This window comes from Mauremys reevesii, linkage group 22, assembly GCF_016161935.1.
Source record: "Mauremys reevesii isolate NIE-2019 linkage group 22, ASM1616193v1, whole genome shotgun sequence".
Lineage (NCBI taxonomy): Eukaryota > Metazoa > Chordata > Testudines > Geoemydidae > Mauremys > Mauremys reevesii.
The window spans coordinates 3,767,444-3,788,105 of NC_052644.1; the positions used below are offsets into that span (position 1 = coordinate 3,767,444).

Consider the following 20,662-nt stretch of genomic DNA (forward strand, 5'->3'; position numbering starts at 1 on the left):
TTTCTCCCCTAGATACCTGTTCCCCCCCCCACTCCTCCCTACGCGCCTTCCCGGCCCAGGCCTGAGCCCTGTGAGTGGGGGCTCTGCACCCGCCGCCCGCTCTAGGGAGACCAGGCCCTGCCTAGGAGGGGGCTGGACGGCGGATGCCGGAGCCCCTGCTCGCAGCCAGAGGGAGGCGGTGATGCCAGCTGGCTGCCCCTGGCACCAAGAGGGCGGAGATCTCTGGCAGGGCCGGCACCGAGCACAGGGGTGGGGAGAGACGCCCGGTTTTAGGAAGAGACCCTTTTATTGAGGACGGAGAGGGGGGTCTGGTACAGGCTGGTATGTACAAGGGGCAAAACAAACAGCAGTAAGAATAAACACACCCCAGTGTCTGCGGGGGGCGCCAGAGGGGATCCCCTGGGGTGGGAGGGGCACTCCCAGCAGGTCCCTGGCCAAGCAGAGCCACTTCCTCCCAAGTTGGCGGGGGTGGATTCCAGCAACTCCCGGCACAAGTGAGCCCCCCACATCATGCCCACATCCTCCTGGTGGCAGCAGGGTGGAGCGATGGTCCCCCCAAGGGGGTGGGTGGATCCGGCCGGCGGCGGGGGGGCAAGGGGCTGCCCCCCCCAGCAGAGCCCACTCAGTCGCTTTCGCTCCCCTCCTCGCTGGAGTCCGAGGCGGCCTCGCTGCCGCTCCCGCTGCGCTCGTCCTCGTCCTCCTCCTCGGCGTTGGAGCCCTCGCTGCCGCTGAGGAAGGGGCTGCGGCCGGCCCGGCGCCGCCGGCCCCCCCCCTCGCTGCCGCTCTCCTCCTCCCCGGGGCTGCGCCGCCCCCCGCCCCCCTCGCCCTCCGAGTCCTCGTCGTCGCTGCCGAAGATTTCCTCCTTGTCGCGGGCCGCCCGCTCGTCCTCCTCGCTGGCCTCCGGCGAGCCCTCGCTGGTGCTGCGCCCGCTGGCCTCCCGCTCGCTCTCGCTGCCCGAGCGCCCGTCCTCCTCCTCCTCCTCCTCCTCCTCGCTGGCCTCCGGCTCGCTCTCGCTGCCCTTCTCCGGCTCCTCGTCTGCGGGGACAGCCACGGGGTCAGGGGAGGGGATCACCTCCCGGGGCGGGGAGGGGATCACCCTCCCGGGGGAGCTGGGGGTGATGGAAGGGAAGCTGAGAGTTGATAGAGCCGGGAGGCCACCCCTGGAGAGGAGGAAAGGGGATGGAAGAGGGGGCCTGTCCCTCCCAGGGAGATGGGGGGCTGATGGAAGAGAGGGGACCATCCCCCCATGGGAGGGGGAAGGGGAAGGAGACGCGATGGCTCCGCCCCTCCTATTCTTTTGGGGGGGGGGGGCGATAGGAGCCATCCTCGGGGGTGGGATGTGGGGGGGAGGAGGAGGAGATGACACAAGACCAGCCCACGGGGGAGGCAGGACTCAGGGCTGCCCCCTGCGGAGGGAGCGGCAGCACCATCTCCGGGGGTGTCTGTGTGGGGGGGAGGATGTCTGGTGGCTGTGTTGGGGGGGGGTCATAGGGACCGAGGATGGAGTGCCGCGGCAGTTCCAAGGGCAGCCACCAGAGGGAGCCGCAAGCCCTTGTGTGGCCAGCAGTGGGTGGGAAGGAGCTGATGGGGGAGGGGACAGGCAGAGGGGCCCCTTTTCCCAGGCCGCCCCCCAAGGCCGCAACCCCCCCTTCCCTGGCCGCTACCTGAGCCCTGGGCCTCCTTGTCCATCTCCATCTCCTCCTCCTCTTCCTCCTCCGGCTCGTGATTCTCCAGCTGCGCCTTGCGAGCCTCCTGCCGGGGAGAGGGAGCCGGGTTAGCCGTGGGGTGGGGGGCACACCCCACCCACCCTGCCCAGGCGGGGACCCCGCCCAGCGCCCCTCCTCAGTCAGTGAGAGTGGGTGGCATGGGGCCTTCAGGGCAAGGAACCGGACTCCCGAGTTCTCTCCCCAGCTCTGGGAGGGGAGCGGGGTCTAGTGGTTAGAGCGGGGCAGGCTGGGAGCCAGGACTCCTGGGTTCTCTCCCCAGCTCTGGGAGGGGAGCGGGGTCTAATGGTTAGAGCAGGAGGGGCTGGGAGCCAGGACTCCTGGGTTCTGTCCCCAGCACTGGTGAGTTGGGTCTAGTGGGTTCTACTCCCAGATCCCAGCGTAGGGGGTGAAAACAGAAGCTACAGGGGGGGCACGGATGCGCTGACGGCCCCCCCAAAGGGCTCCCCCTCCCCCAGCACAGAGCCCGGAGATCTGCCCTCGCCCTACCTGAGCCTCCAGTTCCTTCTCGTTCATGTCCCGGTGCTTCACCACCAGCACGGCGTTGGTGCCCGACTGCACGCCCGCCTTGGCCCTGCGCTTGCTCAGCCGCACCCTGGCAGAGGGGCAACGTCAGGCCGGGGAGAACGGCCCCCGCACCCTCTTCCCAGGACACAGCCCCACCCGCTCCATGTGCCCCCTCCAGGCACATCCCGGAGCTGGGGATCCCCCCGGCCCGGCCCCAGCGCCGCTCAGAAACCAACCCAGCTCTGTTCGGTTCTTCCCCACCCTCCCTGGCTCCGAGCGGGAGGCTGCTCCAGCCCCTCCCTCCGCGACTGGCCAGGAACCGGGTAGCTCCAGCCTCGGTTTACCCTCAGCCCATCAATTCCCATTGGTTCAGGCGCCGACGGGCAGCAGCCACTAACTCTGCCCTCTCGGAGCCGAGATCTGAGCCGGGCCGTGGGCACCGGCCCCGAGCCGCCCCCCACCCGCTGGGACAGGCCCCCCCCAGCCTCACCGGGTCTCCAGCTCGTTGTAATAGACCCCGTCACCCTCGCGGAAGATGAAGAAATAATTCTCCTCGTAGCCCTTGCTGGCTTTGTTCTTCACGTTCCAGTTGTACTCCCGGGCAATCTTGTAATCGTACCTGCGGGGGCAGAGGGTCAGCACCCCACAGCTTTGCCACCCCCTCCTGAGCAGAGAGATGACCCCTCCGCCTCCCCCCATTCCCCAGCACAGCCCCCCCCACCTCACCCATCCCCCAGCACAGCCCCCCAGTTCCCCAGCCCCCCTCACCTCCCCCATTCCCCAGCACAGCCCCTGTCCCCCCTCCCCTGGGCCCTGCACAGCCCCCCCGCAGTTCCCCAGCCCCCTCCCCCCCCCCTTTCTCCCAGCCCCGCCACGTACACATCTTCGGGCGCATAGTCCATCTCCTCCTCCTGGTCCCGCTTGCGTTTCCGCAGCGTGTCCTCCACAGGCAGGAAATAGGCCACAAACTGGTTCCCCTCTTCGTCCATCATCCCCCTGAGACGGCCGGGAAAGGGTTAATGAGGAACCCCCACCTCCTCACAGCGCTCCCCTCCCCACCGCGGAGCACTGCCCTGGGGCCAGCACTGACTGCCAGGGAGAGCGCCCCCTACTGCCCCCCTGAGTCCCTGCAGCACAGCGCCCCTAGGGCCGCCCGGGGCCAGCACTGACTGCCAGGGAGAGCGCCCCCTACTGCCCCCCTGAGTCCCTGCAGCGCCCCCTAGGGCCGCCCGGGGCCAGCACTGACTGCCAGGGAGAGCACCCCCGAGTGCCCCCTGAGTCCCTGCAGCGCCCCCTAGGGCCGCCCGGGGCCAGCACTGACTGCCAGGGAGAGCGCCCCCTAGTGCCCCCCTGAGTCCCTGCAGCACAGCGCCCCTAGGGCCACCCGGGGCCAGCACTGACTGCCAGGGAGAGCGCCCCCTAGTGCCCCCCTGAGTCCCTGCAGCGCCCCCTAGGGCCGCCCGGGGCCAGCACTGACTGCCAGGGAGAGCGCCCCCTAGTGCCCCCCTGAGTCCCTGCAGCGTCCCCTAGGGCCGCCCGGGGCCAGCACTGACTGCCAGGGAGAGCGCCCCCTAGTGCCCCCCTGGGTCCCTGCAGCACAGCACCCCTAGGGCCGCCCGGGGCCAGCACTGACTGCCAGGGAGAGCACCCCCTACTGCCCCCACCCCGCTCCCTGCAGCACAGCGCCCCCTAGCGCCACACTGGGACCAGCACCCCCTACTGAGCCCCCCCCACAGCACAGCACTCCCCACTGGGGTCAGACCCTGGCACCGAGGGGAGAGCGCCCCCTACTGAGCCCCCACCCCGCTCCCTGCAGCCCAGCGCCCCCTAGCGCCACCCTGGGGACACCACTGAATATGAGAGCGAGCTCATGGGGACCTCCCATTCAAACAGCAACCTGCCCCCCCTTTAGCTTGGAATCCCCTCCCCTGGCCCTACAGCATCAGGCCATGAGGGCTGAGCCCTGGGGGCAGGACACCCCCGGCTGACTAGGACGCTTGGTGGAGCAGCTCTCCGTGACGGGAGGAGGTTAGCACCGGTACCCAGCACCGGGCAGGGCCGGGGGACGCCCGGCTCTCGGAGCCACAGGAAGGGCTCTGCCTAGCGGAGGGGAGAGGGAGGGTGAACCCCCACCCAAGGCTGAGGGGTGCGGCGTTACCTGATCATGGCCTGAGACATCATCTCGAGGGCCGCGGCCCCACTGGTGTCCTTGGGGGCTGGGTCCGAGTCGAAGATGACCTGGGCGCAGGGGTTGATCCACATCTAGGGGGGAAGGAGTCAGTTAGCGGGGTGATCCCTGTCCCCAATGCACCCCCGCCCGTACTCCCCAAAGCCCCTCCATCAGGCAGACCCTCCCCCAGGCACCAGCCCCCCCACTAGCCCTTTGATCTCCCTCAGCATCAAGGACGGGGGGAGCCCCCTCCAGGCTGCACTTCCGTCTGCGGGAGGAGAGTCAGGGCCGATGGGGAAACCGAGGCACAGAGAGGAGACGGGACGGGCTGGGATTAGAAGCCAGGTCTCCTGCCTCCCGACCCGGCGCGTTATCCACCACGACGCTGCCCCCCCCCGAGGCTCGCTTAGCCCCAGACTGGGAGGAGCTTAGACCGGCCCAGCCGCTAACGGCTGCAAAGGATGCCCAGCCCCCTCCCCCAGCCTTACCTTGAAGTCCGGGAACACGGGCATCACCTCCATGGGGGTGACGCGAGGTTTGCTGTAATGCTGGGAGATCTGGGGACGGAGGAAGCAGAGAGACTGTGAGAGGCCGGCAGGGGACGGGTAACCCTAAACCTCCTCCTCCCCGCTCCCCCTCCAGCCCCTCTGTTGGGGTGTTTTCAACATGGGCCCTTTAAGGCTTAAAGGCACAGCACGTTGTGTGGGGAGGGGGAGATATTTAAAGGGGCGACTCACCGATTTCTGGGCATCCTCAAAAGTCTTCTCGATGGCAGCGATCTGGCTGTCCCGGTCCTTGTAGATCTCCTCCTCTGTGAACTGCTGCTTGACGGACACGCCAATCCTGATTGCGGGGGGGGGGAGCGAGCAGAGTGAGGCCTGCTGGGAAAATGCTGCCCCCCGCTGGATGCAACCGGCATCGCTGGATGCGATGCTCCCCCTGACCCTCGCCTGCTGGATCGAACCGGATCCAACACCACCCGCGGGTAGGTCCACGAGCGCCAGACCTGTGCTGCCCCCTGCTGGACGCAACCAGTCCTGCGCCAGGATGCGTCTCCCCCTAGTGGCTGAAGATCGTGCGCCCCAACACTGGCAGCAGAGCAGACTCTGCAATGCCCCCCGCCAGATGCTGCGAGGGGGCAGCTGCTCCTTGTGGCGGGGGGCCACGCAGCATTCCAAGAGGTAGTGGAGATCCCAGATCCATAGATTCCCCCCCGCCCCCCCTCCCGACTCCGGGATGCTGTCCCTGCCCAGGAGAATCACCCCGGCCACCTCCCCTCAGACTCACTTGACCTCCGGCTTCTCGTTGGACACGCCGTAGCGGTTGAATTCAGTGGAGATGTATTCCGTCTTCCTCATCCACGGTACCACTTTGGCGTGCTGCTGGGATCTAGTGCAGAGGAGACGGGGGGCTTATAGGCTGTGGGGCGGAGGGAGCTGCCGACTGCCCCTCTGATGTGTGTGGTGGGGAAGAACCTCCCACTGAGGGCAGGGCTCAGGCAGGTGGGACTGAGCAAAGGAGACCCCAAGGCTGCACAGCAGGGCTGGGAGAGCTGGCTAGCCCGGGGTTCAGGGATGGGCTGCTCTCCGCAGCCAGGGGGTGCGCTGTGTTTTGGGGGCCGGGTTACCTCTTCGAGCTGGTGGGAGCCTGGATTTCCTCCTCCAGCAGCTTCTCGTCGGCCGGATCCAGGAGAACTGAAAGAGGCAGAGCAGGATGGGACAGGACCCGCGCCAGCCCCACCTCCCCCAAAAAATGCTCCTGGGCTCAGCTCTCAGTGGGGCAGGACTGATTAGGGACGGGCGCAAAGAAGATTCTTCGGTGAGCAAGATGCTTTGTGGGGGGCACTTGAAACTAAATCCCAGGATTCAGGGTTCAAGGAGGGACCCCTGAACTGCAAAAGAGCCCCCCCACCCCACCCTCCCCCGTCGTGGGTACGCACCACACACACCCCACTGAGCACAAGACACAAACGGTGCCCCGTGATCTGTCGGGGATGCACACGCGGGCGCCCCCCCGGCCCGGCTCTCACCATTGGGGTCGATGCGGTACGTATCGGGGTTGATGAGGTCGATGGTCACGCCCAGGTCCGGCTCGGTGAGGAGGTCGTGTTTGTGCTGCTTCTCCAGAGAGGTGGCTTTGTACTGCACAAACCTGGGAGAGGGACAGGTGAGACGCCGGCCGGGGAGAGCCCCCTGGCAGAGCCCTCTCCCCTCCCCCAGCCTCCTCCCCGGGGGCAGCAGTGGGGCGGGTGAGACAAGCGGGCCCCGATCCCAGCCCCGCTCAGCGGCTGCTCTCTCACCTGTTCTGGTCGAAGGGGTATGTGATGAATTTGGGGTCGAAGGGAATATCCGGGAGACTGTTGCAGTATTTCACCCGACACACCACACCAGATCTGGAAGCACAGGGAGAGACATCAGCACCCCCCGGATTCCTGGGTTCCTTATCCCCCATCGCACCCACCCAGCCAGCCTGGGGTGACAGGGTGAGTCTAGAGCAGGGGTGGGCAAACTACGGCCCAGGGGCTGCATCCAGCCCTCCAGATGTTTTAATCCGGATCTTGAGCTCCTGCCGGGGAGTGGGATTCGGGGCTTGTCCTGCTCTGGCGCCCCCCCCCGCCAGCTCCCATTGCCCTGGAACCGCAGCCAATGGGAGCTACAGGGGCGGCACCTGCAGACAAGGCAGTGTGCAGACCCACCTGGCCGTGCCTTCGCGAAGGAGCTGTAGTGGGGACATGCTGCTGCTTCCAGGAGCCGCTTGAGGTAAGCGCTGCCTGGATCCTACACCCCTGACCCCCTCCCGTGCCCCAACCCCTGCCCTGATCCCCCTCCCACCCTCCAAACCCCTCGGTCCCAGCCCAGAACACCCTCCTGCACCCCCAACCCCACCCCAGAGACTGCACTCCCAGCCGGAGCCCTCACCCCCTCTCACACCCCCATTTCATGGCCCGCCACACAATTTCCATACCCAGATGTGGTCCTCGGGCCAAAAAGTTGCCCACCCCTGATCTAGAGCCAGGCACCATGGAGGACTGGGATCCTGGACTCCTGGGTTCCTTATCCCCCGCCAGCCAGGGGGGAGGGATGCGTGCATGAGGAGGGAGCTATGGGCGGGGGATGGCGGAAGGGGTTATGTGCCAACTCCCCACCCCACCCCGGGACTGCGCTGGAATCTCCAATGTCCCACGTCAGCGGCGACCTACGATCATGCTCAGCCGCCATGAAATGAGTTTGCCGGGACTCTGTCCGGTTCGTGAGTGACAAGCAGCCACAGTAATCGCTCCCCCGGCAGCCTTTGCCAGCAAGTCCAAGGGCTGGGCAGGGGAGCTGTAAAAAGAGGCCTGGGCACAGCGGTGAGGGAATTGTGAACCGTGGGACGAGGAGGGGTCATACCTCTCAGGCAGGGTCCGGTGAGCATTGGGCCTGCAAAGATACGGAAATAAATAATAACTGTCAATAATCACAACACTGTGAGCTCTTTTCGTCCAATGCCCTTTACCAAGCCGTGCTGGTAGCACTATCCCCATTCTGCAGATGGGGAAACTGAGGCACAGAGCAGCAGAATGAGAGTCAGCCTTGGGGGCCGGGAGGGGGAAAGCTGCCTATGGGTCTGGCCCCTGGAGGCTGCACCAAAGTAAGTGCCCTGCCCAGACTCTCCACGTAGAGTGAAACCGATTTAAAGCACTTTATCCATATTGATGTGTTGCCCCTCCCCCACAGGAGGCAAGTCAGCAGCATCAGTTCTACTGGCCGGATGGGGAAACTGAGGCAAGACCAGCAGCAGGGCCAGGATCAACCAAGCGGAACTGCTGCGGACTTTGTGCGGCCACTTCTGGGGTGGGACACGGCGGCCACACGGTGACGCTATGCTGAGTTTAGTGGGGGTTAGGTCAGGCCTCTCAGGTGACTGTGAACGGGCCTCCCCACAGGGCTCTGGCTGTCCACACACCGGGAGATGGAACCCAGGAGTTTGGGCTCCCAGCCCCCCACCCCAACTCTCCCCATCATCCCTGAATGGGGGGGGAGGGTGGACGGGACCTAGGAGTCCGGACTCCCCCACAACTCTCCCCACCACCCCTGGCGGGGGGGACCCAGGAGTCCGGGCTCCCAGATCTCCCCATCACTCCTGGCGGGGGGGACCCAGGAGTCCGGGCTCCCAGCTCCCCCACCCAACTCTCCCCATCACCCCTGGCGGGGGGGGACCCAGGAGTCCGGGCTCCCAGCTCCCCCCCCCAACTCTCCCCATTACTCCTGGCGGGGGAGGGGACCCAGGAGTCCGGGCTCCCAGCTCCCCCCATCACCCCTGGCGGGGGGGAGGGGGGAGAAGGGACCCAGGAGTCCGGGCCCCCATGACGTCACAGGGGTCTGGGGTCACGCCCGTGACGTGCGGCCGGGGGCGGCCCTACCTGTGCCCCGGCTCCTCCCGCTGCGCCTGGGTCTGGATGGTCGGGGCCATGGTGGGGCCGCTGCTGCGATCGCTGCTGCCCCGCCGCGGGGCCTGCGGGCGGCGAGGGTGGCCGGGGCCCGCCTGACGGGAAACGCGGCCGCGCCCCGCGGAGCGGCTTCGCGGGGAGGAGCCCGATGATGCGGGGAGACGAGGCGGCGGGACCCCGGGCGGGCAGAGACTCCGCCCCGGAGACAGGCACCGGGGTAAACACCTACGGACGGGCTCACAGGGCCCTGCTGCCGGGCAGTCTCACGGGAAGCGCGGCTCGGAAAGGCGCACTTCCGGGGAGAGAGCAGGGCATGCTGGGAGTTGTAGTGCCGGGAACAGCGCTCCCGGAACGTATGGCGCATGCACGCTAGCGGCGCGGTGTGTGACGGGAATTGCAGAAGCGGTGCACGATGGGAAACGGGAGTCTCGGTCAATGGGAAGCGATGCATGCCGGGAGCCGTAGTTCTAGCCATGTGAGGCGGGGCCAGCAGGACGAGGCGGGAGCGCGCAATGCATGCTGGGAATTGTAGTCAGTGTATGGGCCAGGCGCGCGTGGTGCACCCTGGGAATCGTAGTTCGGAGGGGGGGGTGTTGGGGCGGTGCATGCCGGGAGCTGCTGTCCCTGTTGCGCGGTGCATGTCGGGAGGAAGCCGTAGTTGCTAGGGAAGATGGCGGCCCCCCAACAGCAGCCGCAGGCCCCGTCTCAGGCCCCGGCACCCGGGCCGCAGCTCACGCTCCAGGCGGGCCCGGGGCAGCAGCCCCAGCTGCAGGCTCAGGCGGCCGCGCAGGCGCAGGCCCAGGCCCAGGCCCAGGCCGCCGCCGCCGCGCAGGCGCAGGATTTCGACCCCGTGCAGCGCTACAAGATGCTGATCCCGCAGCTGAAGGAGAGTCTGCAGGTGGGGGCGGAGCCAGGAAAAGGGGCGGGGCCTACAGCTGGAGTGGAGGGGGGAGGTCTAAACTGAAGGGGGTGTGGCCTGAAGGGGCGGGGGTGGAGCTTACAGGGTGGTGGTTGAGGTATAGGGGGAGGGGGAGGCGCTGTGGATAGGGTTGGAGGGGGGCAGCTGCTGGGGGGGCAGAGTTAAGGCTGTTTACTGATGAGCACGGTGGGGGCCGTTTCTGTGTTGCACAGGGTGGGAACATGGCTGCGGGGCCCTTTAACCTGCCGCATTGTGTGTCTGATGAAACAGTAACTCACTAGGTGTGTTACAGTCGTGTCTAGAGTCACCCTCACTCATATCCAGGCCCCCCCATTGTGCCAGGCAGACCTAGTGAGAGACAGTCTCTGCCCCCCAAGGGCTCCCAGTCTGACTAGAGACACAACAGGTAGGAGGAAAGGAGCATCATCAGCTCAATCCAGCAGATGGTGGAGTGAGGCCCAGCGAAGTTAATGCCCTGATGCTGCAGGCATGTGCTTCACCATAAGCCTGGGAATAACCCCCTTGATTCCAGCAGGAAGGCATTTCCTCGGTGTCCAAAATACATGGGGGGGTGTTTGTCCAGTTAGAGGGTAAGTGACTTGTCTACAGGCACACAGGGCATCTGTAGTAGAGACAGGAAGAGAATCCAGATTCATCCCAGTGCCTTTACCAGAAAGCCAGCCGCTTACAATGCTTAGTTAAACAGTTGGTCGTCGCGATCGTTTGCCATTTGGTTTGTTCCTGTGTGGTCGCAAGGGCTTGACAGGCTGAAAGTCCAATGTCGGAACAGACTTAATCCTCCCATTTAATAGGTGGTCTGCCTGTGAGCTGCCTCCACCTCTTGTTTGGTGGGATTTTGTCCCGGATGTTATAAGCCACCCGGAGAATGGCGTTCACCGGAATGTCTCGCGGCATTCTGGCAACATGTCCGAAAAGTGTAAGACATTGGCTGTGGACAACGGCCCCAGTAGTCATTAAACCAGAGTGACTGTAAATGTCTGCACTACAAATGAAGTCATTCCACTTTATGCACAATATACGATGTTAGCATTTTGTGTGGAAAGACTCCAGCTTTGCCTGGTCTGAGCGATATAGGGTCCATGTTTCGCAACTGTACGGCAGTACGGAGAGGATACAGCTCGAATAGATCTGAAGTTGGTTGTCGTGCCGAGGTGATGTTGATTCCCTATTCGTCGTAACTGACCCATGGCAGGTGCTGCGATGCCAGTCCAGTGAAGAACCCCTGGGTGAGAGCTGGAGGGACTGTTGAGCATCAAACCTAAATACCAAAAGCTGGAAACTTTGGCAGTTTCATTATTCAAAACGATTGGAGTCGTGGGTGGACCTGATGCTAGGTTTTGCATCTTAGTCTTTGACCACGAAACACAGAGGCTGACGTTGGCTGACAACTCTGTTTGCTGGAGTGCCTCACTCTATACTAGGAGAACCACGTCATCAGCAAAGGCAAGGTCTGAGAGCGAGAGATCACTGATCTGAATGCCCAGGGACCGGATGGAAAGCTGCATTTTGAGATCCATTGCCCGACAAAAGAGAGCAAGGTCCGAGACTCAGCCCTGCCTGACACCAGATACCGATTTAAAAGGTGCCGACATCCGATTCCCCCAGGCGTACACAGGCAGTGGTTCCGTTATGCAGCTTGCTAATCAAGTCCAGTAGAGTGGCAGGGACACCTATGCCCTTTAAGGCCTTCCATAGCCCGATTTGGTCAACTGAATCAAACGCAGGCTTAAGATTGACATACACCACGTGCAGGGGCTTTTCGAACGCTCAGTGTATCTCTGACAACAAGCAGAGGGTGAAAGTGGCGTCTAATGTGGACCTGTTCCCCGTAAATCCTGACTGTTTGGGCCAACGCTTCTGATATAGCCGGGGCTCCAAACACGCCAGCAGAACGTGCACACCCCCATTCCCTGGAACGGACAGCAAGGTGATCGGCCTGTAGCTCTTACATTCGCTGCGCAGACCCTTGCCCTTATAAAGCGAGATCACAATACCATGGTTCCAGGTGGTTGGCAAGGATCCAGGTAAAAGACGGCCAGAAGCCAGCCTGCCTCTCGTCAGTGTTGACGTTGGAGGCAGTTGTGCCAGAACTGGTTACACAGTGGAGTGTTCTGTGTTGTAATAATTAAGTGGACTGAGAGTCGGAACAGTCTGTTCCTTATTGCATTGTTTCCCAAGGAGTTGGGTGTGCCCCCTGGAGGGGTATGAAGGACTAGCTAGGAGTGGGACCTAGAGATCCCTCTCAGTTTTTCTCCAGCTCCTCAATGAGCAGCAGCAGTCAAAAAAGCTAACAGAATGTTGGGAATCATTAAGAAAGGGATAGATAATAGGACAGAAAATATCATGTTGCCTGTATATAAATCCATGGTACGCCCACATCTTGAATAGTGCGTGCAGATGTGGTCGCCCCATCTCAAAAAAGTTATATTGGAATTGGAAAAGGTTCAGAAAAGGACAACGAAAATGACTAGGGGTATGGAGCAACTTCCGTATGAGGAGAGATTAATACGATTGGGACTTTTCAGCTTGGAAAAGAGATGACTAAGGGGGGATATGATAGAGGTCTATAAAATCATGACTGGTGTGGAGAAAGTAGATAAGGAAGTGTTGTTTACTGCGTCTCATAACACAAGAACTAGGGGTCACCAAATGAAATTAATAAGCAGTGGGTTTAAAACAAACAAAAGGACTTATGTCTTCACGCAGTCAACCTGTGAAACTCTTTGCCAGAGGATGTTGTGAAGGCCAAGACTATAACAGGTTCAAAAAGAACTAGATACGTCAGGGGTTCTCAAACTGGGGGTCGGGACCCCTCAGGGGGTCACGAGGTTATTACATGGGGGGGTCACGAGTTGTCCGCCTCCACCCCAAATACCGCTTTGCCTCCAGCATTTATAATGATGTTAAATATATAAAAAAGTGTTTTTAATTTATAAGGGGGGGGGGGTCGCACTCAGAGGCTTGCTGTGTGAAAGGGGTCACCAGTACAAAAGTTTGAGAACTACTGAGAGAAGTTCATAGAGAGTAGGTCCATCGATGGCTATTAGCCAGAATGATCAGGGATGGTGTCCCTAGCCTCTGTTTGCCAGAAGCTGGGAAGGGGCGACAGGGGATGGATCACTTGATGATCACCTGTTCTGTTCATTCCGTCTGGGACACCTGGCATTGGCCACTGTCGGCAGACAGGATTCTGGCCTAGGTGGACCTTTCGTCTGACCCAGTAGGGCCGTTCTTATGTTTAATTGACCAAAGTAAGTCTCTAGCTGCTACAGTTGCTGAGAAAACCTTCAGAACAGGAAGCAAGTGCAACCAATTTAGTGAAGTCCTCCTCAGTCTGCAGAAAGCCTGAGCCAATTGCTGTGCGGGGGTGCGTTGAGCGAACGACTGGTGTGGAGAAAGTGACTAGGGAGGGCAGAGTTGTTTATTCCTTCTCATAACACAAGAACCAGGGGTCACCCGATGAAATGAATAGGCAGCAAAAACAAACCAAAGGACGTATTTATTCACCCAACGCAGAGTCAACCTGTGGAACTCCTCGCCGTGGGATCTTATGAAGGCCAAAAGTAGAAGTGGGTTCAAAAAAGAATTAGACAAGTTCACGGAGAATAGATCCATCAATGGCTATTAGCTAAGATGGTGTGAGACACCACCTGGTGCTCCGGGTGTCCCTAAACTGCCAGAAGCTGGGAATTGGATGACGGGATGGATCACTCGATGATTGCCTTGTTCTATTCATTCCCCCTGAAGCATCTGGCATTGGCCACTGTTAGTAGACAGGATACTGGGCTAGCTGGACCATTCGTCTGGCCGTTCGTATGTGGGTGACTTGCCCTGTTAATATCAGTGGCTACTGTCTCTGGTGCTAATGGATGTCCTTTAAAACTGCCCATCGGCAACTTCTCGTGCTTTGAGTGGGGAAATGGAGGCTCATCTTACGAAGCTCTAACCTATGTGTTGACATGGAACAACGAGATTGAAACGGGAAGGTTGAGGTAGCATTTGCTTGCCTGACCAGAGCCCCTGCATGGGAAAACGCTACATGTCACGTTTCAGTTTCCAGGCTTAATCAACATTAAGAGAATGCCTTGTTCAAAAACTAAAACCGACCTCGAGATTTCACATCCGTTTCTCAGCCCCCGTCTGAGTCAGGGAGTTTGTTGCCCAGAATCACGGGGCTTTTTTAAAAAGGTTCATCTTATAAAAAGCATTTTTTAAAAACAAAATATTTACTTTTAAAGCAAAGTGAGTCATCCCTCTCCCAAAATAGACACCCAGGAGAATGAAACCAGTGCAGAATCGATGTGTCATGTCATAAGGCACTTGTGACTGAGATTCTGGTAAATGACTCAGCGCTGGGTTAGATAATAATGTCAACATCTCAGAAACTGCAACGTTCAAATAAAATGGAACAGAACTTTAGCCCAGATTCCTCTTGTCTATGTGCCATCTGGCCTGATTTGACTCAGCAAATTCCTGGGCTAAGTTTGGTTCCAGTTCCTGTTAGTCTTTCCCGACGTAGAGGCCCTAGATGTAAATTGCAGGAACAAATCCACAAGAGCGGTATTGTTCATATATTCCTTGCATGACTGTGTCTTTTTCAAATGAGGAGATTGATATTGACCACCTGGATGGGGGAGTGAGGTTTAATTATTGTTTGTAAAATGCTTTGATTGGGGTCTAGTGGTTGGCGCAGGCAGCTGGGGGTCAGGATGCCTTTGTTTCTGGCTTTAGGAGGGCAGTGGTGGCTAGTGGTTAAAGCAGAGGACTTTGGCGGTTCAGTCCTTTTCACAGCTCTGGAATGGGTGACCTTGTGTGAATGGCTTCGTGGCTCCCTGCCTCGGTGTAACGCCAGCCCACAGCTGTGATTTGCTTTGAGATCCTAAAGGGCCGCAGTGCAGTGCGGTGTTTACTATTTAATGGCTGTTTCCTGCCAAAGCCAGGATTCTTGTGACAGAAGGTCCCAAGGAGGGTCCCAAACACGGCCTCCCCGGGCACAGGCCCAACTCCGTTCCCAAAGCTAGCCAAGCAAAGGCACCTGTCGCTTACCTTGCACCATCTGACTCTTGCTTTCTCTCGCACTCCAGAACCTGATGAAAATCGCGGCTCAGAATCTCGTCCAGAACACGAACATCGATAACGGGCAGTGAGTATTCTCTCTCCTCCTCCTCCCCGGGCAGGGCTGTCTCCTAACCCCGGAGCCAGAAGGCTTTCGCCCGTGTCTTTAAACTTCTCAACTTCAAAGAACACTGCAGCTCACCCCCCCGGTGTAAAGCAGGAGTGACTCCTGTGGAGTTCATGGAGCCATCTCGAGATGGGCTGGGGCGAGGGATTAGCTGTGTTGTGTCAGTGAGATCAGAGCCAGGCCTGCATTCGGTGCCTTTCTGGAGCCCACGTTGCTCTGGTGTCTAGCAGTCAGACTTCCCGAAGTGGCCGTGGATGGCAGGCGCGCCTGGTTCTGGGCCCCCGACGGCTCCTGTCTGGGAGAATGAAGCCCTGGGTGACTTGAATAGGGCACCCCAAATCAGTGCTGATTCGATCCCAGCGCAGCTGAGTAATGGCCAAACGCCACCCCCCACCTGACAGCTGCGGGGGGGGCCCACGTGACAGGAGTTGTCTGGGTCTAATTGGAAGGGGCACCTGCATGGGCAAAACCCACTCTTCCTGCTGGCGCTCCACCCCATCGTGGGCAGGTGTTACAGAGCGGCCAAGGACTGAATGAGGGACAGCGACTGAGCTCCCCCTGCTAAAGGGGTGACCCTTTGGGGTGGGGGAGGCATATTGATGGGAGCGTGGAGGAGGGGAGGGTTTGCCCTGCAGCTGTCTCTTTTGTAGGGGTCACCCCAAGACTTTTTAGCATGTCCCCTTAAAGATGAGGTGGGCAATACACACTTTCCAGTCCATTTTACCAGCTTCTCTGTTTCTCTCCCTGCCTGCTCTGCTGGAGACTCCGCCCCTTCCGCGTCCGCTTGCCCCACCCCCTTCACTGTAAATACTTTGGAATCCGGAGGCATTGCCCCATCTTGCTGTGCATTGGGGCGGGGCAGTGTTCCCCAGGGGTACCCAGGGCAGGGAGGCACCTCAGCACCACCTGCCCTTAGTGTGAAGCAGCTTGTCTGGCCCTGCTATGGCTCAGCTCCCTGAATCCACCAGCCTCTGGCAGCACAAGCCCTGCCCTCCTCGTGCTCTCTGGAGCAGCAGACACACGCCAACCGCCAAGTCCTCGGCGTGTGCCCAGGACTCCCAGACCTGCTGTTCCCACAGGAACCATGCACAGCAGCTCGTAAGATGCAACTCAGGCGAGAAGAAGTTTATCATCAAAGCTCAGAGGATGTTGGAAACACGGTTACATATCAAATAAAATCTTAACACGCTTCGGAGAGTCTAAACTCAACAGGTTAAACCTTCTGTCTGCAGAAGTTTGATCTCCCCTGAAGTTCTCTGCAGCGTTTTCAACCAAGCTGCCAGAAAAGGCCCCTTTTCATGGAACAAAACTACCGTCCTTTTTCTTCCTGGGTGAAGGGTGCCTGCTTGTCTTCTCTGCGCCCCCAAAGATAGTCAAGCAGCCCTTTATGTGCATCCAGCAGATAAGGCCCCCCCCCCCCCGCTGTCTTTCTCTTCCTGTTAAATCCCCACAAGCCAGTGATGGGAGGTCCACTGGGACCCTGCACAATTTACTTGTCAGCAGGTAGATGGATAGAGAGGGCCTGTCTGAGAGGAAACCTGTTTTTCACCTTTGCTGGTGACCAGTTCCTTGATCCAGACTTGAAGAATGTATTTGGAGTAGATCTAGATGCATAGAATCTGCACATACATTTTCCCAATGATATTGATGAGCACTGGGACACCAGCTTTCATGTGGAAGCTCACGTGACGCTCTTTGGTGAACCAGAATGTACATACCAGACTCAAGAAATTCTTGTGTCCCCTTTGCCAGTTGACATTGAGGTTCCTGGGTCACAGGGGGGACTCCCAGCCTGAGGTCCAGCCCCATTCTGTCTGCCCTCTCTTGTGGGGCCTAATCCCTGCCCCAGGAGGTGCTGGGGTTTGGGTCTGCCTGCCTTCCTCGGAGTGCAGCCATCACCGCAGTACCACGGCTGCCTCGTCACGGTTCCTGTCATTTCAGGAAAAGCAACGATGGGTTGGTGCAGCGCTTCGACAAGAGCCTGGAGGAGTTCTATGCCCTGTGCGACCAGCTGGAGCTGTGCCTGGTGAGTTAGCCCTTCATCGACAGTGCTTCATGGGAGTTGTAGTTTTGATGGTGTCCTGTCCCCATTCTCCTCCATAGGCTGGGGTCCCCAGCTGGACTCAGTGTCCCATGATGCACCCATGAGGCAATTGCCTCACTGCGGTTGCTGGCTGTGGTGCATCATGGGAGATGGAGGCTGTCTGGAAAGCCCGGCCCATAGAGAAGGAGTCTAAGAAGCAACCAAACTGCATCTCCCATGTTGCCCGCTACTGCAGTGATGCAATCACCTCGCGCCAAGAGACATGGTGCCTCATGGGAGATGTAGTCCTACCCCGTCTGAAATGTTTCAGATGTTTTTTATTCCAAATGGCTGTCTGAACATTTCCTTTAATTTTACTAAAAACTGTGTCGTTCGACCCCAAACTAACCTTTTTTAGTTCTTGATTTGCTGAAATTAAAAAAAAAAAAACCTTCGTTTTTGGTTTGACCTACATTTTATTTATATAGTTTATTTTACTTCAGAATTGCCAGAGAGCCAAAAAAATCCATCCTTTGCCCTGCTCTGTCTATGTGGCTCTGTCTCCCTCCCGTGGCTGGGTCAGGCAGAGCAGTTCAAGCCCCGGTTTCCAGGCTAATGGTTCAGACAGTGAAGTCTTCCACTGTTAGCTGTAGGCATTGTAGGTTTGCTCCCTACAGGGGACCCTGCCATGGGCGTCACTACACGTCCCTTTAGGGTGTATCGATCTCAGCCATTGACACGGGGCTCTGCAGCCGTAAACAAAGCCGTGGGCCCTGCCCTGGCGAGTTCAGTGGGGAGGCCCATGGAGACTGAGTGCTCACTCTGCCCTCTACTGAAGGGGGCCTTTTCTGGGGCAGCAGGACAAAATGGCCTCAAGGGGCAGGGGGCTGGGAGAGGTGGCTTTGAAGGAAGAGGCGCGTCTGTCAGATGATGTGGTAGGACGTCCCAGGCATAGGGAGTAAGGTGATGGGAGGGCTGAGAGCAAGGGGAAGGGACGGGGTGGGAGCTGTGGGGCTTGGAGAAATGAGCACAGATGCACTGTGGGTACAGGCAAGAGGGTAAATGCAAAGAGTTTAAATGTGCTGTGGGAGGGGTCATTGATGTTGATCTCTCCAGGGGCAGGTTAGAGGCTAGAGGGACAGTTGCTCTGACCAGGGCCGGAGAGCGAGTGGCCGTACCCCCTGTGTTCATCGTTTCCCTCCCCTTCCAGCGCCTTGCCTACGAATGCCTGTCCCAGAGCTTCGACAGCACCAAGCACTCCCCCAACCTGGTGCCGACGGCCACCAAGCCCGATGCGGTGCAGACCGAGAGCCTGCCCTACACCCAGTACCTGAGCATGATCAAATCCCAGATCTCCTGCGCCAAGGACATCCACAACGCCCTGCTGGAGTGCTCCAACAAGATCACCGGCAAGATCCCCGCCCAAGGGGGGCCGTAGCCCGCGGCGCCGGCACAGTGGTTGCTCCTGCTCCGCGGCCGGCGTGGTTTGAAAGAGACTTGGATCGTTTCCAGGCCGACGCTGTGTCAGGCGGTGAAACTCTACAAACTTGCATCTGACCCACGGCCTGTCTCATGTCCTCTGAATTCCCTGCGTGGGTAGATGGTCTCGTTTGTATCAAGAGTGAAACGAATGTCCCTGGTTCGCTTCCTCCTCCCCTCTCATTCTCCTCTAACTCCCTCTGGTCTTACTCCTTCCCTCCCCGCTCTCCCATTTCTCATGTTCTCTCCTTTCCCCCTCACCTTTCTCGCATCTCCTAGGCCTGATCCTCAGCTGCCATCAGGCGTCAGACCTTCGCCGAACTCACTGTTGCGACGCTAGGCTATGCCGCCCGGTGGCTTGGCACATGTACATTCAGAACGCATTAGCCCGGCTAAAACTGACTCACCCAGCACAGGATCTACTTGCTGAAGTCTCCCATGCCAGGGCCTAAGCACCCTCCACTCTCCTTTGACTTCAGGAGGGGTCGAAGAGACCTGAGATTGTGCTGCTAATGAAGTGAGGAGGATCAGACAGAATCTTTCTCTGCCATCAAATTAAAACCCCCCCCCCCCCCCGCCCCAGGCGAATGGGTTAGATTGTAGCTTTCCAGGTTGGTGGGTGTATTATTTATTTTTCTTAAACAGTAATAACCATTTCAGAGAAATGCCATTGAGTTAAAACAAGCCCAGGTGTTCATTTCCCCCGGCCACCACACTGACTTTACCTCACTGTAACCCTTCTGCCCTTTTCGCTCCTGACCTGCACGGAGCGAGAGGGGAATCGGACTCCAGCTCATTTAAAGCTCGTTAATGATAACGCCTTTGATCATTCAAAACAGAGGGCTGGACTGTGATTCCATTCACACCAGCATAGAGCAGAAGTAATGAAAAGAATGATCTCTGCGTCAGACTGGCATAAAACCTAAAGGAGAATTGGATCCAAAGAGTGAATTAAAGCAAAACAACTTTGATTCAGTTTGTTTCCCTTTATTTGTCAGACTATATCCAGCCTGGTCAGTTTCACTTTCCATTTCTAGTCAGTTTCACTTTCTGTCTCCTTTCCCAATTTGTAGAAGCAGCAAAGAATCAGACTAACCAGACAGAACCAGACTAACACGGCTACCCCTCTGATACTTTCCCAATTTGCTCCAGGGAGCTGAATTTTACTCCTGGGGGGAATTCCGTACCACTGAGCGTGTGCAGAATTCCTGTTCCCTGAAGGTTTTTTGTTTCCCTGCAGAAGGATAGATTCTGAAAAGGAAGCCACAAGAGGGGTCACATGCCCCTCCCTGGCAGCAGTCCCACGCGGGCACATGGGAGCAGCTGGGAGAGATGTAAATCACTGGTGCAGCGCTGGGTGTGCATGCAAGACGCTGATCCTGTTGCTCACAATCGCGATGCGCCCAGCGGGGAGGGGCAGGGCAAGGCACCGGGTTGTTTGTGGGGCAGGCCTGGCCCTTGCACTGTGTCCGGCGGGGGGCTGCAGGGTGATGCCCCACCTCCATGCAGCCCCAGTGTGTGCCCCTTGCTGCACGTGCCTTGCAGAGGCATGGGGCTGATCCAGGCAGCGGTGGGAAGCTGTGAGGAGCCTTGGCTGGGGTGCCATTTAGGGAGGGGGGGCACCGAGTTTCACACCGGAGGTCAGCTTGTGGCGCACGCCCCAGCCCCAGGCGGAGCTCTTACCCGCAGCACCACGCAGGCAGGTCCCCTCCCCCAGGAGCCGGAATTCTCTGGCTGCAACTCCCTGGTCAGTTTCCTCCACTGCCCTAGGGCCTCTGGGGGTGGGGCAAGCAAGGAAGAGGGTGGGAGGGGGCAGCACAAGTCCCCAGAGGTGGTGGTGGGAGGGGGGTAGAAGCAGAAGGTGCACAGGGCTCCCAGTGACCGGGAGGGTGTTGGAGCCGCGGAGGGGAAGGGGAGTCAATCTCCAGGGGAAGAGAGAGGTGGGCTGGGCCCTGAGGGAGGGGGGCGGTGAGCATAAGAGGAGCAGTTGAGGCAGCACAGTCTCTGTGGCAAGGAGCCTGAGGGGGAGAGAGCTGAAGAAGAGTGGGGGACTAGGAGCAGCTAAGTGGGTCTTGGGATTTGTTTGTTCTCAGGGAAGCAGGGAGCCCCTTCACCTCTTCCTGGGACGAGACTTGGGACAGCCCCCCCCGCTGATGCCTTCGCTCCGCTGACCCATCTGCTCTCTACCTTCCTCCCCACCTCTCCTCC

The 20,662-nt window shown here is 59.4% G+C and overlaps 2 protein-coding genes across 6 annotated transcripts; one reads left to right on the top strand and one right to left on the bottom strand.

The window, feature by feature from the left end:
- Window positions 1-267: 267 nt before the first annotated feature.
- On the bottom strand, window positions 268-8,912 carry PAF1 (PAF1 homolog, Paf1/RNA polymerase II complex component). 2 transcript variants are annotated; one of them, XM_039510514.1, is made up of 14 exons: window positions 8,804-8,912; window positions 7,791-7,820; window positions 6,701-6,793; window positions 6,431-6,552; window positions 6,029-6,095; window positions 5,689-5,790; window positions 5,139-5,244; window positions 4,890-4,958; window positions 4,390-4,493; window positions 3,111-3,227; window positions 2,722-2,850; window positions 2,214-2,319; window positions 1,665-1,752; window positions 268-1,035 (listed from the first exon to the last, which is right to left on the bottom strand). In XM_039510514.1, the coding sequence occupies exons 1-14, from the start codon at window positions 8,851-8,853 to the stop codon at window positions 623-625; spliced, it is 1,596 nt and encodes a 531-aa protein (XP_039366448.1). In that variant the 5' UTR covers window positions 8,854-8,912; the 3' UTR covers window positions 268-622. The 2 variants fall into 2 exon arrangements, with proteins under 2 accessions (XP_039366448.1, XP_039366446.1); XM_039510512.1 differs by lacking the exon at window positions 8,804-8,912 and having other exon boundaries at window positions 7,791-7,924.
- Window positions 8,913-8,916: 4 nt separating this feature from the next.
- On the top strand, window positions 8,917-19,429 carry MED29 (mediator complex subunit 29). Of its 4 annotated transcripts, none has more exons than XM_039510517.1 (5): window positions 8,917-9,047; window positions 14,855-14,913; window positions 16,032-16,112; window positions 16,894-16,978; window positions 18,186-19,429. In XM_039510517.1, the coding sequence occupies exons 1-5, from the start codon at window positions 8,979-8,981 to the stop codon at window positions 18,411-18,413; spliced, it is 522 nt and encodes a 173-aa protein (XP_039366451.1). In that variant the 5' UTR covers window positions 8,917-8,978; the 3' UTR covers window positions 18,414-19,429. The 4 variants fall into 4 exon arrangements, with proteins under 4 accessions (XP_039366451.1, XP_039366452.1, XP_039366449.1 ...); XM_039510518.1 differs by lacking the exon at window positions 8,917-9,047 and adding an exon at window positions 9,099-9,305; XM_039510515.1 differs by lacking the exon at window positions 8,917-9,047 and adding an exon at window positions 9,375-9,728.
- Window positions 19,430-20,662: the final 1,233 nt, after the last annotated feature.